This window comes from Pseudophryne corroboree, chromosome 4 (assembly GCF_028390025.1).
Source record: "Pseudophryne corroboree isolate aPseCor3 chromosome 4, aPseCor3.hap2, whole genome shotgun sequence".
Taxonomy (NCBI): domain Eukaryota; kingdom Metazoa; phylum Chordata; class Amphibia; order Anura; family Myobatrachidae; genus Pseudophryne; species Pseudophryne corroboree.
The window spans coordinates 413725320-413738924 of record NC_086447.1 but is presented as its reverse complement, the minus strand read 5'-3'; the positions used below and the strand labels follow the sequence as shown (position 1 = coordinate 413738924).

At 45.1% G+C, this 13605-nt stretch overlaps 1 protein-coding gene across 15 annotated transcripts in view; it reads right to left on the bottom strand.

The window, feature by feature from the left end:
• The window catches only part of RIMS1 (regulating synaptic membrane exocytosis 1), a 581909-nt gene that overhangs the window by 247799 nt on the left and 320505 nt on the right, over positions 1-13605 (bottom strand). For all 15 annotated transcript variants that reach the window (XM_063916803.1, XM_063916807.1, XM_063916791.1 and 12 more), the window contains 2 exons: positions 13242-13395; positions 2708-2833 (listed from right to left, as the gene is read on the bottom strand). In XM_063916803.1, coding sequence (XP_063772873.1) covers positions 2708-2833; positions 13242-13395 — 280 coding nt within the window. The remainder of the gene's footprint in view (positions 1-2707; positions 2834-13241; positions 13396-13605) is intronic.

Below are 13605 nucleotides of genomic sequence, written 5' to 3'. Positions count from 1 at the left end.
AAATATTGTTCCAGGTCAAGAGACCCACAACAACAAGAAATAGCAGTGGATGCACTGGTGACCCAGTGGGTGTTTCAGTCGGTGTATCTGTTCCCTCCACTTCCACTAATACCAAAAGTTCTCAAGATCATCAGAAGAACAAGGGTTCGAGCAATTCTCATTGCTCCAGACTGGCCAAGGAGGGCTTGGTATCCAGATATTCAGGAGTTATTACTGGAAGATCCTCAGCCTCTTCCTCTTGGCGAGGACCTGCTTCAGCAGGGGCCGTTTGTTTATCAAGACTTACCGCGGCTGCGTTTGACGGCATGGCTGTTGAGCGCCAGATCCTAGCCCGTAAGTGTATTCCCAATGAGGTCATTCCCACACTTATTCTGGCCAGGAAAGGAGTAACGTCCAAACATTACCATTGTATTGGAGAAAATATGTATCTTGGTGTGAATCCAAGAAGTCTCCTGCGGTGGAGTTTAAATTAGGACGTCTTCTCCTACAGGCGGGTGTGGGTGCTGGCTTGAGATTAGGGTCTACCAAGGTCCAAATTTCGGCCTTGTCCATTTTCTTTTAGAAACAGTTGGCTTCCCTTCCTGAGGTCCAGACGTTCGTGACGGGGGTTCTGCGCATCCAACTTCCCTTTGTGCCTCCTGTGGTGCCATGGGATCTTAATGTGGTGTTGCAGTTCCTTAAATCAGACTGGTTTGAGCCTCTACAAGAGGTAGAGTTGAAGTTTCTCACTTGGAAAGTGGTTATGCTGTTGGCCTTGGCCTCAGGCAGACGAGTGTCTGAATTAGGGGCTCTGTCACACAAGAGTCCTTATTTGATTTTTCATGAAGATAGAGCTGAACTGCGGACGCATCAGAATTTTCTTCCAAAGGTTGTGTCTTATTTCCATATCAACCAACCTGTGGTGGTCCCAGTGGCTTCTGACACCTCAGCCGTTTCAAAAGTCCTTGGATGTCGTCAGAGCGTTGAAGATTTTTTACAGCAGTTGCTGTTACGTTATGCATACACGTTAGCATGGGTCATGTTAAAGGCCATGTTAGGCGACATGTTTTTGGTATGGTGTGAGCTGGTGTGAATCTCGCCTCTAGCTTAATGTAAATTCTTCTCTCGAAGTTGTCCGTCTCCTCGGGCACAGTTCCTATATTGAGGTCTGGAGGAGGGGCATAGAGGGCGGAGCCAGTTCACACTGTTGAAAAGTCTTAAAGTGCCGAAGGCTCCTGCGGAACTGTCTACACCCCATGGTACTAAAATGGACCCCAGCATCCTCTACGGACTACGAGAAAAGGATTTACCGGTAGGTAATTAAAATCCTATTTTTTATGTCGTATTAGCATATTGAAATGTAACTTTTTCCCAAAAGCAATAAATATGTTAAATTGTATGTTTGTTCTTAAATAAGCCTAAGGTAACAATTTGTTTAAGTTTTCTATGTGTTGCCTGTATATTTTGCGGTCTTAGGGGTTAATTCAGCATGTACAGTATTGCAATTGCAAAGCTGCTCACAGCAACTTTGCAAGTGTAATCCATAGCAATGCAAATACAGCAGGAAGTGCATATCAGCTCCTTCCTGCATTTGCGATAGCAATACTGCAATGCGATTGCAGTCCAAGATGAAGATGGTTGCTATGATCATTTGAGACGGCAGGCTGAGTAAGCCTGAGCTTACTCAGACTACCTGTCGTAGGGCAGCTTATGAGGCCAAGGAAACTGTGTACATTCCTTGGTCTCGACACTCCCGGTAAAATGTGGGTGACAAGCAGCCCCCAGCCCCTCCTCCTGAACACCTCTTCCTGTCAATAAGGCAGAGGCGTTTGCAATACTGCAATGCAATCACAGGACCCATTCTATACATTTGCAGAACGAGCCCTACGCATGCATCCATGGTCTCCAATCTGTATTTTTGATCGACAACTTGGGTCGAATTGGGGAATCAGGCAAAGCCATTGCAGATGTATGGGGTCCTTTATTTTGTTCATCATTATGAAAGTGACAGGAATGCAATTCTTTGTACCACTGTTAACTTTTCTCCCCTTTATTTTGATCTGCACTGGAATGGTCTTCTTTTGAGACCCTTTACAAACTTCTGTTTAAGAGTTCTAGTTTTATTAATATGAGCATCTGCAGCTGCGGTTTAAGACAGTTTTACTTATTTTAAAGGGTGTCAACAGCAATGACAGTGGTGGCGTATGGGACACTGTCCCAATCTGCACATATATAGAACCATCTTTGCAGGTGTATCAGTGATGTGTATGTGACTGCTTCTATGGATTTGCATGGTTACATGCTTCCCAGGGTGTATGCAACCTTGCATTGTTTCTTAGTTTCTGTTCTATCACCTTAGGTTTACCCTGTCGTAGGTCCAACATTAGTCATGTTACTCTAAGCTCTCGGGGTATATGAGTACATGAGGTCAATCTGGAGGGAAAAGCTGAATGATATACTGTAAATCCCAAGAACTGGAACTTGTTAACGGTTTGGGTGGAAGACCTCCTATCCCCATTCTTTTTTATTCCTGTCTCATTCTTGCCTGATATCCTTTGTTGTGCATGTCTTGTTTAGGTTTTCATTTGAGCCGTGGCATTGACACTTATATCACATAACAGCTTGGTTTTAGACCCTTAGCTATATGACAACTTGGGCCACCTCCTAACTCTGGGGACTTTAACTATTCTTTAGTGTGACTTCTTCCATTGGTTACTACTACACATACCTTTCTTGATCAGATAAATACTGACTGTCTGAGTCCCGGGACCTGTGAATTACTGGACTACGGGAGGCATCGTGGTGTCTTGTTGGAGAGCGTGACCGTCTCATTTGATGAATTTCATCTAGACTCCTATATATTTGGACAAGGAAAAAATTATTTAGAGAGAAATCAGAAACTACAGTACAACACATAAATCATGAGTAAGTAAAAGATTAACTATGCTTTCTGAAAACTAAAAAGTATATATATATATATATATATATATATATACATATATACACAGTGGGGCAAAAAAGTATTTGGACAGCCACCGATTGTGCAAGTTGACCCACTTAAAAAGGTACACTTCAACTGTGAAAGACAGAATCTGAAAAAAAAACTAGGAAATCACATTATATGATTTTTAAACAATTTATTTGTATATTCTTGCGGAAAATAAATATTTGGACAATCAGAAAAGTTTAACTCAATACTTTGTAATATAACCTCGGTTGGCAATTACAGAGGTCAAACGTTTCCTGTAGTTCTTGACCAGGTTTGCACACACTGTAGCAGGTATTTTGGCCCACTTTTCCATGCAGATCTTCTCTAGATCAGTCATGTTTTGGGGCTGTCGTCGGGCAACACGGACTTTCAACTTCCTCCACAGATTTTTTATTGGGTTGAGGTCTGGAGACTGGCTAGGCCACTCCAGGACCTTGAAATGCTTCTTACGGAGCTACTCCTTAGTTGCCCGGGCGGTGTGTTTGGGGTCATTGTCATGCTGTAAGACCCAGCCACGTTCCATCTTCAATGCTCTTACTGAGGGAAGGAGGTTTTTGCCCAAAATCTCACGATACATGGCTCCATTCATCCTCTCCTTAACATGGATCAGTCGTCCTGTCCCCTTTGCAGAAAAGCAGCCCCAAAGCATGATGTTTCCACCCCCAAGCTTCACAGTGGGTATGGTGTTCTTGGGATGCCATTCATCATTCTTCTCCCTCCAAACACGGCGAGTGGAGTTTATACCAAAAAGTTCAATTTTGCTCTCATCTGACCACATTACATTCTCCCAATCCTCCTCTGGTTCATCCAGATGGTCACTGGCAAACTTTAGACGAGCCTGGACATGTGCTGGCTTAAGCAGGGGGACCTTTTCGGGCGCTGCAGGATTTCAATCCATGACTACGTAGTGTGTTACTAATGTTTACCGTTGCGACTGTGGTCCCAGCTCTCTTGAGGTCATTGACCAGGTCCCCCCATGTAGTTCTGGGATGATTCCTCACCGTTCTCAAGATCATTGATACCCCACGAGGTGAGATCTTGCATGGAGCCCCAGGTCAAGGGAGATTGTCAGTGATCTGGTATTTCTTCCATTTTTTAATAATTGCGCCAACAGTTGATCTCTTCTCACCAAGCTGCTTGCCTATTGTCGAGTAGCTCATCCCAGCCTTGTGCAGCTCTACAATTTTTTCCCTGGTGTCCTTAGATAGCTCTCTGGTCTTGGCCATGGTGGAGAGGTAGCAGTCTGACTGACGGTGTGGACAGGTGTCTTTTATACAGATAACCAGTTGAAACAGGTGCCATTAATACAGGTAACGAGTAGAGATGAGCGCCTGAAATTTTTCGGGTTTTGTGTTTTGGTTTTGGGTTCGGTTCCGCGGCCGTGTTTTGGGTTCGAACGCGTTTTGGCAAAACCTCACCGAATTTTTTTTGTCGGATTCGGGTGTGTTTTGGATTCGGGTGTTTTTTTCAAAAAACACTAAAAAACAGCTTAAATCATAGAATTTGGGGGTCATTTTGATCCCAAAGTATTATTAACCTCAAAAACCATAATTTACACTCATTTTCAGTCTATTCTGAATACCTCACACCTCACAATATTATTTTTAGTCCTAAAATTTGCACCGAGGTCGCTGTGTGAGTAAGATAAGCGACCCTAGTGGCCGACACAAACACCGGGCCCATCTAGGAGTGGCACTGCAGTGTCACGCAGGATGTCCCTTCCAAAAAACCCTCCCCAAACAGCACATGACGCAAAGAAAAAAAGAGGCGCAATGAGGTAGCTGTGTGAGTAAGATTAGCGACCCTAGTGGCCGACACAAACACCGGGCCCATCTAGGAGTGGCACTGCAGTGTCACGCAGGATGGCCCTTCCAAAAAACCCTCCCCAAACAGCACATGACGCAAAGAAAAAAAGAGGCGCAATGAGGTAGCTGTGTGAGTAAGATTAGCGACCCTAGTGGCCGACACAAACACCGGGCCCATCTAGGAGTGGCACTGCAGTGTCACGCAGGATGTCCCTTCCAAAAAACCCTCCCCAAACAGCACATGACGCAAAGAAAAAAAGAGGCGCAATGAGGTAGCTGTGTGAGTAAGATTAGCGACCCTAGTGGCCGACACAAACACCGGGCCCATCTAGGAGTGGCACTGCAGTGTCACGCAGGATGTCCCTTCCAAAAAACCCTCCCCAAACAGCACATGACGCAAAGAAAAAAAGAGGCGCAATGAGGTAGCTGACTGTGTGAGTAAGATTAGCGACCCTAGTGGCCGACACAAACACCGGGCCCATCTAGGAGTGGCACTGCAGTGTCACGCAGGATGTCCCTTCCAAAAAACCCTCCCCAATCAGCACATGATGCAAAGAAAAAGAAAAGAAAAAAGAGGTGCAAGATGGAATTGTCCTTGGGCCCTCCCACCCACCCTTATGTTGTATAAACAAAACAGGACATGCACACTTTAACCAACCCATCATTTCAGTGACAGGGTCTGCCACACGACTGTGACTGATATGACGGGTTGGTTTGGACCCCCCCCAAAAAAGAAGCAATTAATCTCTCCTTGCACAAACTGGCTCTACAGAGGCAAGATGTCCACCTCATCTTCACCCTCCGATATATCACCGTGTACATCCCCCTCCTCACAGATTATCAATTCGTCCCCACTGGAATCCACCATCTCAGCTCCCTGTGTACTTTGTGGAGGCAATTGCTGCTGGTCAATGTCTCCGCGGAGGAATTGATTATAATTCATTTTAATGAACATCATCTTCTCCACATTTTCTGGATGTAACCTCGTACGCCGATTGCTGACAAGGTGAGCGGCGGCACTAAACACTCTTTCGGAGTACACACTTGTGGGAGGGCAACTTAGGTAGAATAAAGCCAGTTTGTGCAAGGGCCTCCAAATTGCCTCTTTTTCCTGCCAGTATAAGTACGGACTGTGTGACGTGCCTACTTGGATGCGGTCACTCATATAATCCTCCACCATTCTATCAATGTTGAGAGAATCATATGCAGTGACAGTAGACGACATGTCCGTAATCGTTGTCAGGTCCTTCAGTCCGGACCAGATGTCAGCATCAGCAGTCGCTCCAGACTGCCCTGCATCACCGCCAGCGGGTGGGCTCGGAATTCTGAGCCTTTTCCTCGCACCCCCAGTTGCGGGAGAATGTGAAGGAGGAGATGTTGACAGGTCGCGTTCCGCTTGACTTGACAATTTTGTCACCAGCAGGTCTTTCAACCCCAGCAGACCTGTGTCTGCCGGAAAGAGAGATCCAAGGTAGGCTTTAAATCTAGGATCGAGCACGGTGGCCAAAATGTAGTGCTCTGATTTCAACAGATTGACCACCCGTGAATCCTTGTTAAGCGAATTAAGGGCTGCATCCACAAGTCCCACATGCCTAGCGGAATTGCTCCCTTTTAGCTCCTTCTTCAATGCCTCCAGCTTCTTCTGCAAAAGCCTGATGAGGGGAATGACCTGACTCAGGCTGGCAGTGTCTGAACTGACTTCACGTGTGGCAAGTTCAAAGGGCATCAGAACCTTGCACAACGTTGAAATCATTCTCCACTGCGCCTGAGACAGGTGCATTCCACCTACTATATCGTGCTCAATTGTATAGGCTTGAATGGCCTTTTGCTGCTCCTCCAACCTCTGAAGCATATAGAGGGTTGAATTCCACCTCGTTACCACTTCTTGCTTCAGATGATGGCAGGGCAGGTTCAGTAGTTTTTGGTGGTGCTCCAGTCTTCTGTACGTGGTGCCTGTACGCCGAAAGTGTCCCGCAATTCTTCTGGCCACCGACAGCATCTCTTGCACGCCCCTGTCGTTTTTTAAAAAATTCTGCACCACCAAATTCAAGGTATGTGCAAAACATGGGACGTGCTGGAATTTGCCCATATTTAATGCACACACAATATTGCTGGCGTTGTCCGATGCCACAAATCCACAGGAGAGTCCAATTGGGGTAAGCCATTCCGCGATGATCTTCCTCAGTTGCCGTAAGAGGTTTTCAGCTGTGTGCGTATTCTGGAAACCGGTGATACAAAGCGTAGCCTGCCTAGGAAAGAGTTGGCGTTTGCGAGATGCTGCTACTGGTGCCGCCGCTGCTGTTCTTGCGGCGGGAGTCCATACATCTACCCAGTGGGCTGTCACAGTCATATAGTCCTGACCCTGCCCTGCTCCACTTGTCCGTGGTTAAGTGGACATTGGGTACAGCTGCATTTTTTAGGACACTGGTGACTCTTTTTCTGAGGTCTGTGTACATTTTCGGTATCGCCTGCCTAGAGAAATGGAACCTAGATGGTATTTGGTACCGGGGACACAGTACCTCCAACAAGTCTCTAGTTGGCTCTGCAGTAATGATGGATACCGGAACCACGTTTCTCACCACCCAGGATGCCAAGGCCTCAGTTATCCGCTTTGCAGTAGGATGACTGCTGTGATATTTCATCTTCCTCGCAAAGGACTGTTGAACAGTCAATTGCTTACTGGAAGTAGTACAAGTGGGCTTACGACTTCCCCTCTGGGATGACCATCGACTCCCAGCGGCAACAACAGCAGCGCCAGCAGCAGTAGGCGTTACACGCAAGGATGCATCGGAGGAATCCCAGGCAGGAGAGGACTCGTCAGAATTGCCAGTGACATGGCCTGCAGGACTATTGGCATTCCTGGGGAAGGAGGAAATTGACACTGAGGGAGTTGGTGGGGTGGTTTGCGTGAGCTTGGTTACAAGAGGAAGGGATTTACTGGTCAGTGGACTGCTTCCGCTGTCACCCAAAGTTTTTGAACTTGTCACTGACTTATTATGAATGCGCTGCAGGTGACGTATAAGGGAGGATGTTCCGAGGTGGTTAACGTCCTTACCCCTACTTATTACAGCTTGACAAAGGGAACACACGGCTTGACACCTGTTGTCCGCATTTCTGGTGAAATACCTCCACACCGAAGAGCTGATTTTTTTGGTATTTTCACCTGGCATGTCAACGGCCATATTCCTCCCATGGACAACAGGTGTCTCCCCGGGTGCCTGACTTAAACAAACCACCTCACCATCAGAATCCTCCTGGTCAATTTCCTCCCCAGCGCCAGCAACACCCATATCCTCATCCTGGTGTACTTCAACACTGACATCTTCAATCTGACTATCAGGAACTGGACTGCGGGTGCTCCTTCCAGCACTTGCAGGGGGCGTGCAAATGGTGGAAGGCGCATGCTCTTCATGTCCAGTGTTGGGAAGGTCAGGCATCGCAACCGACACAATTGGACTCTCCTTGTGGATTTGGGATTTCGAAGAATGCACAGTTCTTTGCTGTGCTGCTTTTGCCAGCTTGAGTCTTTTCATTTTTCTAGCGAGAGGCTGAGTGCTTCCATCCTCATGTGAAGCTGAACCACTAGCCATGAACATAGGCCAGGGCCTCAGCCGTTCCTTGCCACTCCGTGTGGTAAATGGCATATTGGCAAGTTTACGCTTCTCCTCCGACAATTTTATTTTAGGTTTTGGAGTCCTTTTTTTACTGATATTTGGTGTTTTGGATTTGACATGCTCTGTACTATGACATTGGGCATCGGCCTTGGCAGACGACGTTGCTGGCATTTCATCGTCTCGGCCATGACTAGTGGCAGCAGCTTCAGCACGAGGTGGAAGTGGATCTTGATCTTTCCCTAATTTTGGAACCTCAACATTTTTGTTCTCCATATTTTAATAGGCACAACTAAAAGGCACCTCAGGTAAACAATGGAGATGGATGGATTGGATACTAGTATACAATTATGGACGGGCTGCCGAGTGCCGACACAGAGGTAGCCACAGCCGTGAACTACCGCACTGTACTGTGTCTGCTGCTAATATATAGACTGGTTGATAAAGAGATAGTATACTCGTAACTAGTATGTATGTATAAAGAAAGAAAAAAAAACCACGGTTAGGTGGTATATACAATTATGGACGGGCTGCCGAGTGCCGACACAGAGGTAGCCACAGCCGTGAACTACCGCACTGTACTGTGTCTGCTGCTAATATAGACTGGTTGATAAAGAGATAGTATACTCGTAACTAGTATGTATGTATAAAGAAAGAAAAAAAAACCACGGTTAGGTGGTATATACAATTATGGACGGGCTGCCGAGTGCCGACACAGAGGTAGCCACAGCCGTGAACTACCGCACTGTACTGTGTCTGCTGCTAATATAGACTGGTTGATAAAGAGATAGTATACTCGTAACTAGTATGTATGTATAAAGAAAGAAAAAAAAACCACGGTTAGGTGGTATATACAATTATGGACGGGCTGCCGAGTGCCGACACAGAGGTAGCCACAGCCGTGAACTACCGCACTGTACTGTGTCTGCTGCTAATATATAGACTGGTTGATAAAGAGATAGTATACTCGTAACTAGTATGTATGTATAAAGAAAGAAAAAAAAACCACGGTTAGGTGGTATATACAATTATGGACGGGCTGCCGAGTGCCGACACAGAGGTAGCCACAGCCGTGAACTACCGCACTGTACTGTGTCTGCTGCTAATATAGACTGGTTGATAAAGAGATAGTATACTCGTAACTAGTATGTATGTATAAAGAAAGAAAAAAAAACCACGGTTAGGTGGTATATACAATTATGGACGGGCTGCCGAGTGCCGACACAGAGGTAGCCACAGCCGTGAACTACCGCACTGTACTGTGTCTGCTGCTAATATATAGACTGGTTGATAAAGAGATAGTATACTCGTAACTAGTATGTATGTATAAAGAAAGAAAAAAAAACCACGGTTAGGTGGTATATACAATTATGGACTGGCTGCCGAGTGCCGACACAGAGGTAGCCACAGCCGTGAACTACCGCACTGTACTGTGTCTGCTGCTAATATAGACTGGTTGATAAAGAGATAGTATACTCGTAACTAGTATGTATGTATAAAGAAAGAAAAAAAAACCACGGTTAGGTGGTATATACAATTATGGACGGGCTGCCGAGTGCCGACACAGAGGTAGCCACAGCCGTGAACTACCGCACTGTACTGTGTCTGCTGCTAATATAGACTGGTTGATAAAGAGATAGTATACTCGTAACTAGTATGTATGTATAAAGAAAGAAAAAAAAACCACGGTTAGGTGGTATATACAATTATGGACGGGCTGCCGAGTGCCGACACAGAGGTAGCCACAGCCGTGAACTACCGCACTGTACTGTGTCTGCTGCTAATATATAGACTGGTTGATAAAGAGATAGTATACTCGTAACTAGTATGTATGTATAAAGAAAGAAAAAAAAACCACGGTTAGGTGGTATATACAATTATGGACGGGCTGCCGAGTGCCGACACAGAGGTAGCCACAGCCGTGAACTACCGCACTGTACTGTGTCTGCTGCTAATATAGACTGGTTGATAAAGAGATAGTATACTCGTAACTAGTATGTATGTATAAAGAAAGAAAAAAAAACCACGGTTAGGTGGTATATACAATTATGGACGGGCTGCCGAGTGCCGACACAGAGGTAGCCACAGCCGTGAACTACCGCACTGTACTGTGTCTGCTGCTAATATATAGACTGGTTGATAAAGAGATAGTATACTCGTAACTAGTATGTATGTATAAAGAAAGAAAAAAAAACCACGGTTAGGTGGTATATACAATTATGGACGGGCTGCCGAGTGCCGACACAGAGGTAGCCACAGCCGTGAACTACCGCACTGTACTGTGTCTGCTGCTAATATAGACTGGTTGATAAAGAGATAGTATACTCGTAACTAGTATGTATGTATAAAGAAAGAAAAAAAAACCACGGTTAGGTGGTATATACAATTATGGACGGGCTGCCGAGTGCCGACACAGAGGTAGCCACAGCCGTGAACTACCGCACTGTACTGTGTCTGCTGCTAATATAGACTGGTTGATAAAGAGATAGTATACTCGTAACTAGTATGTATGTATAAAGAAAGAAAAAAAAACCACGGTTAGGTGGTATATACAATTATGGACGGGCTGCCGAGTGCCGACACAGAGGTAGCCACAGCCGTGAACTACCGCACTGTACTGTGTCTGCTGCTAATATATAGACTGGTTGATAAAGAGATAGTATACTCATAACTAGTATGTATGTATAAAGAAAGAAAAAAAAACCACGGTTAGGTGGTATATACAATTATGGACGGGCTGCCGAGTGCCGACACAGAGGTAGCCACAGCCGTGAACTACCGCACTGTACTGTGTCTGCTGCTAATATAGACTGGTTGATAAAGAGATAGTATACTCGTAACTAGTATGTATGTATAAAGAAAGAAAAAAAAACCACGGTTAGGTGGTATATACAATTATGGACGGGCTGCCGAGTGCCGACACAGAGGTAGCCACAGCCGTGAACTACCGCACTGTACTGTGTCTGCTGCTAATATAGACTGGTTGATAAAGAGATAGTATACTCGTAACTAGTATGTATGTATAAAGAAAGAAAAAAAAACCACGGTTAGGTGGTATATACAATTATGGACGGGCTGCCGAGTGCCGACACAGAGGTAGCCACAGCCGTGAACTACCGCACTGTACTGTGTCTGCTGCTAATATATAGACTGGTTGATAAAGAGATAGTATACTCGTAACTAGTATGTATGTATAAAGAAAGAAAAAAAAACCACGGTTAGGTGGTATATACAATTATGGACGGGCTGCCGAGTGCCGACACAGAGGTAGCCACAGCCGTGAACTACCGCACTGTACTGTGTCTGCTGCTAATATAGACTGGTTGATAAAGAGATAGTATACTCGTAACTAGTATGTATGTATAAAGAAAGAAAAAAAAACCACGGTTAGGTGGTATATACAATTATGGACGGGCTGCCGAGTGCCGACACAGAGGTAGCCACAGCCGTGAACTACCGCACTGTACTGTGTCTGCTGCTAATATATAGACTGGTTGATAAAGAGATAGTATACTACTAATATTATATATACTGGTGGTCAGGTCACTGGTCACTAGTCACACTGGCAGTGGCACTCCTGCAGCAAAAGTGTGCACTGTTTAATTTTAATATAATATTATGTACTCCTGGCTCCTGCTATAACCTATAACTGGCACTGCAGTAGTGCTCCCCACTCTCCCCCACAATTATAAGCTGTGTGAGCTGAGCAGTCAGACAGATATATAATATATATAGATGATGCAGCACACTGGCCTGAGCCTGAGCAGTGCACACAGATATGGTATGTGACTGACTGAGTCACTGTGTGTATCGCTTTTTTCAGGCAGAGAACGGATATATTAAATAAACTGCACTGTGTGTCTGGTGGTCACTCACTATATAATATATTATGTACTCCTGGCTCCTGCTATAACCTATAACTGGCACTGCAGTAGTGCTCCCCAGTCTCCCCCACAATTATAAGCTGTGTGAGCTGAGCAGTCAGACAGATATATATAATATTATATATAGATAATAGATGATGCAGCACACTGGCCTGAGCCTGAGCAGTGCACACAGATATGGTATGTGACTGAGTCACTGTGTGCTGTGTATCGCTTTTTTCAGGCAGAGAACGGATTATAAATAAAACTGGTGGTCACTGGTCACTATCAGCAAAACTCTGCACTGTACTGAGTACTCCTAATGCTCCCCAAAATTAGTAAATCAAGTGTCTCTCTAATCTATTCTAAACGGAGAGGACGCCAGCCACGTCCTCTCCCTATCAATCTCAATGCACGTGTGAAAATGGCGGCGACGCGCGGCTCCTTATATAGAATCCGAGTCTCGCGATAGAATCCGAGCCTCGCGAGAATCCGACAGCGTCATGATGACGTTCGGGCGCGCTCGGGTTAACCGAGCAAGGCGGGAAGATCCGAGTCGCTCGGACCCGTGGAAAAAAACATGAAGTTCTGGCGGGTTCGGATTCAGAGAAACCGAACCCGCTCATCTCTAGTAACGAGTGGAGGATAGAAGAGCTTCTTAAAGAAGAAGTAACAGGTCTGTGAGAGCCAGACATCTTGCTGCTTTGGTAGGTGTCCAAATATTTATTATCCACAAGAATATACAAGTAAATTGTTTAAAAATCATACAATGTAATTTCCTGTTTATTTTTTTCAGATTCTGTCTCTCACAGTTGGAAGTGTACCTATGATGGAAATTACAGACCTCTCTCATCTTTTTAAGTGGGTCAACTTGCACAATCGGTGGCTGTCCAAATACTTTTTTGCCCCACTGTGTGTATATATAACTTTATTCAAAACTTTAGTCACAGGGCCTCCATTCCATTATTATTACAAATGACACAACATACAGTACCTCTGTAATGGCACATTTGGTAAGCGTGAGCGGGTCCTGCCCTGATCATCAATACGGTGAGGAGATACAGAACGTGAGCGATGATGGGTCACTCTTTGCTGTTCTGGCACTGTCAATGTTGTGGATCTACTTTGTCTAGCATTAGACCTTGAACCTATCAACATGAGAAAGCTTTTAGGATATGACTAGGTGGAGCAAGATACGGAAATATTTCAAAATTGTTTTACTTCTGTCAGTGCAGATAGAATATATGTGACATTGCAGAGTTTTTGCTGGTGAGCATGCTCCATTAGTTTATATACTTAAATTTAAAAAAATGTTAAAACTCAGTTGATACCCCAAATACAGTTTGATACGGTCATAT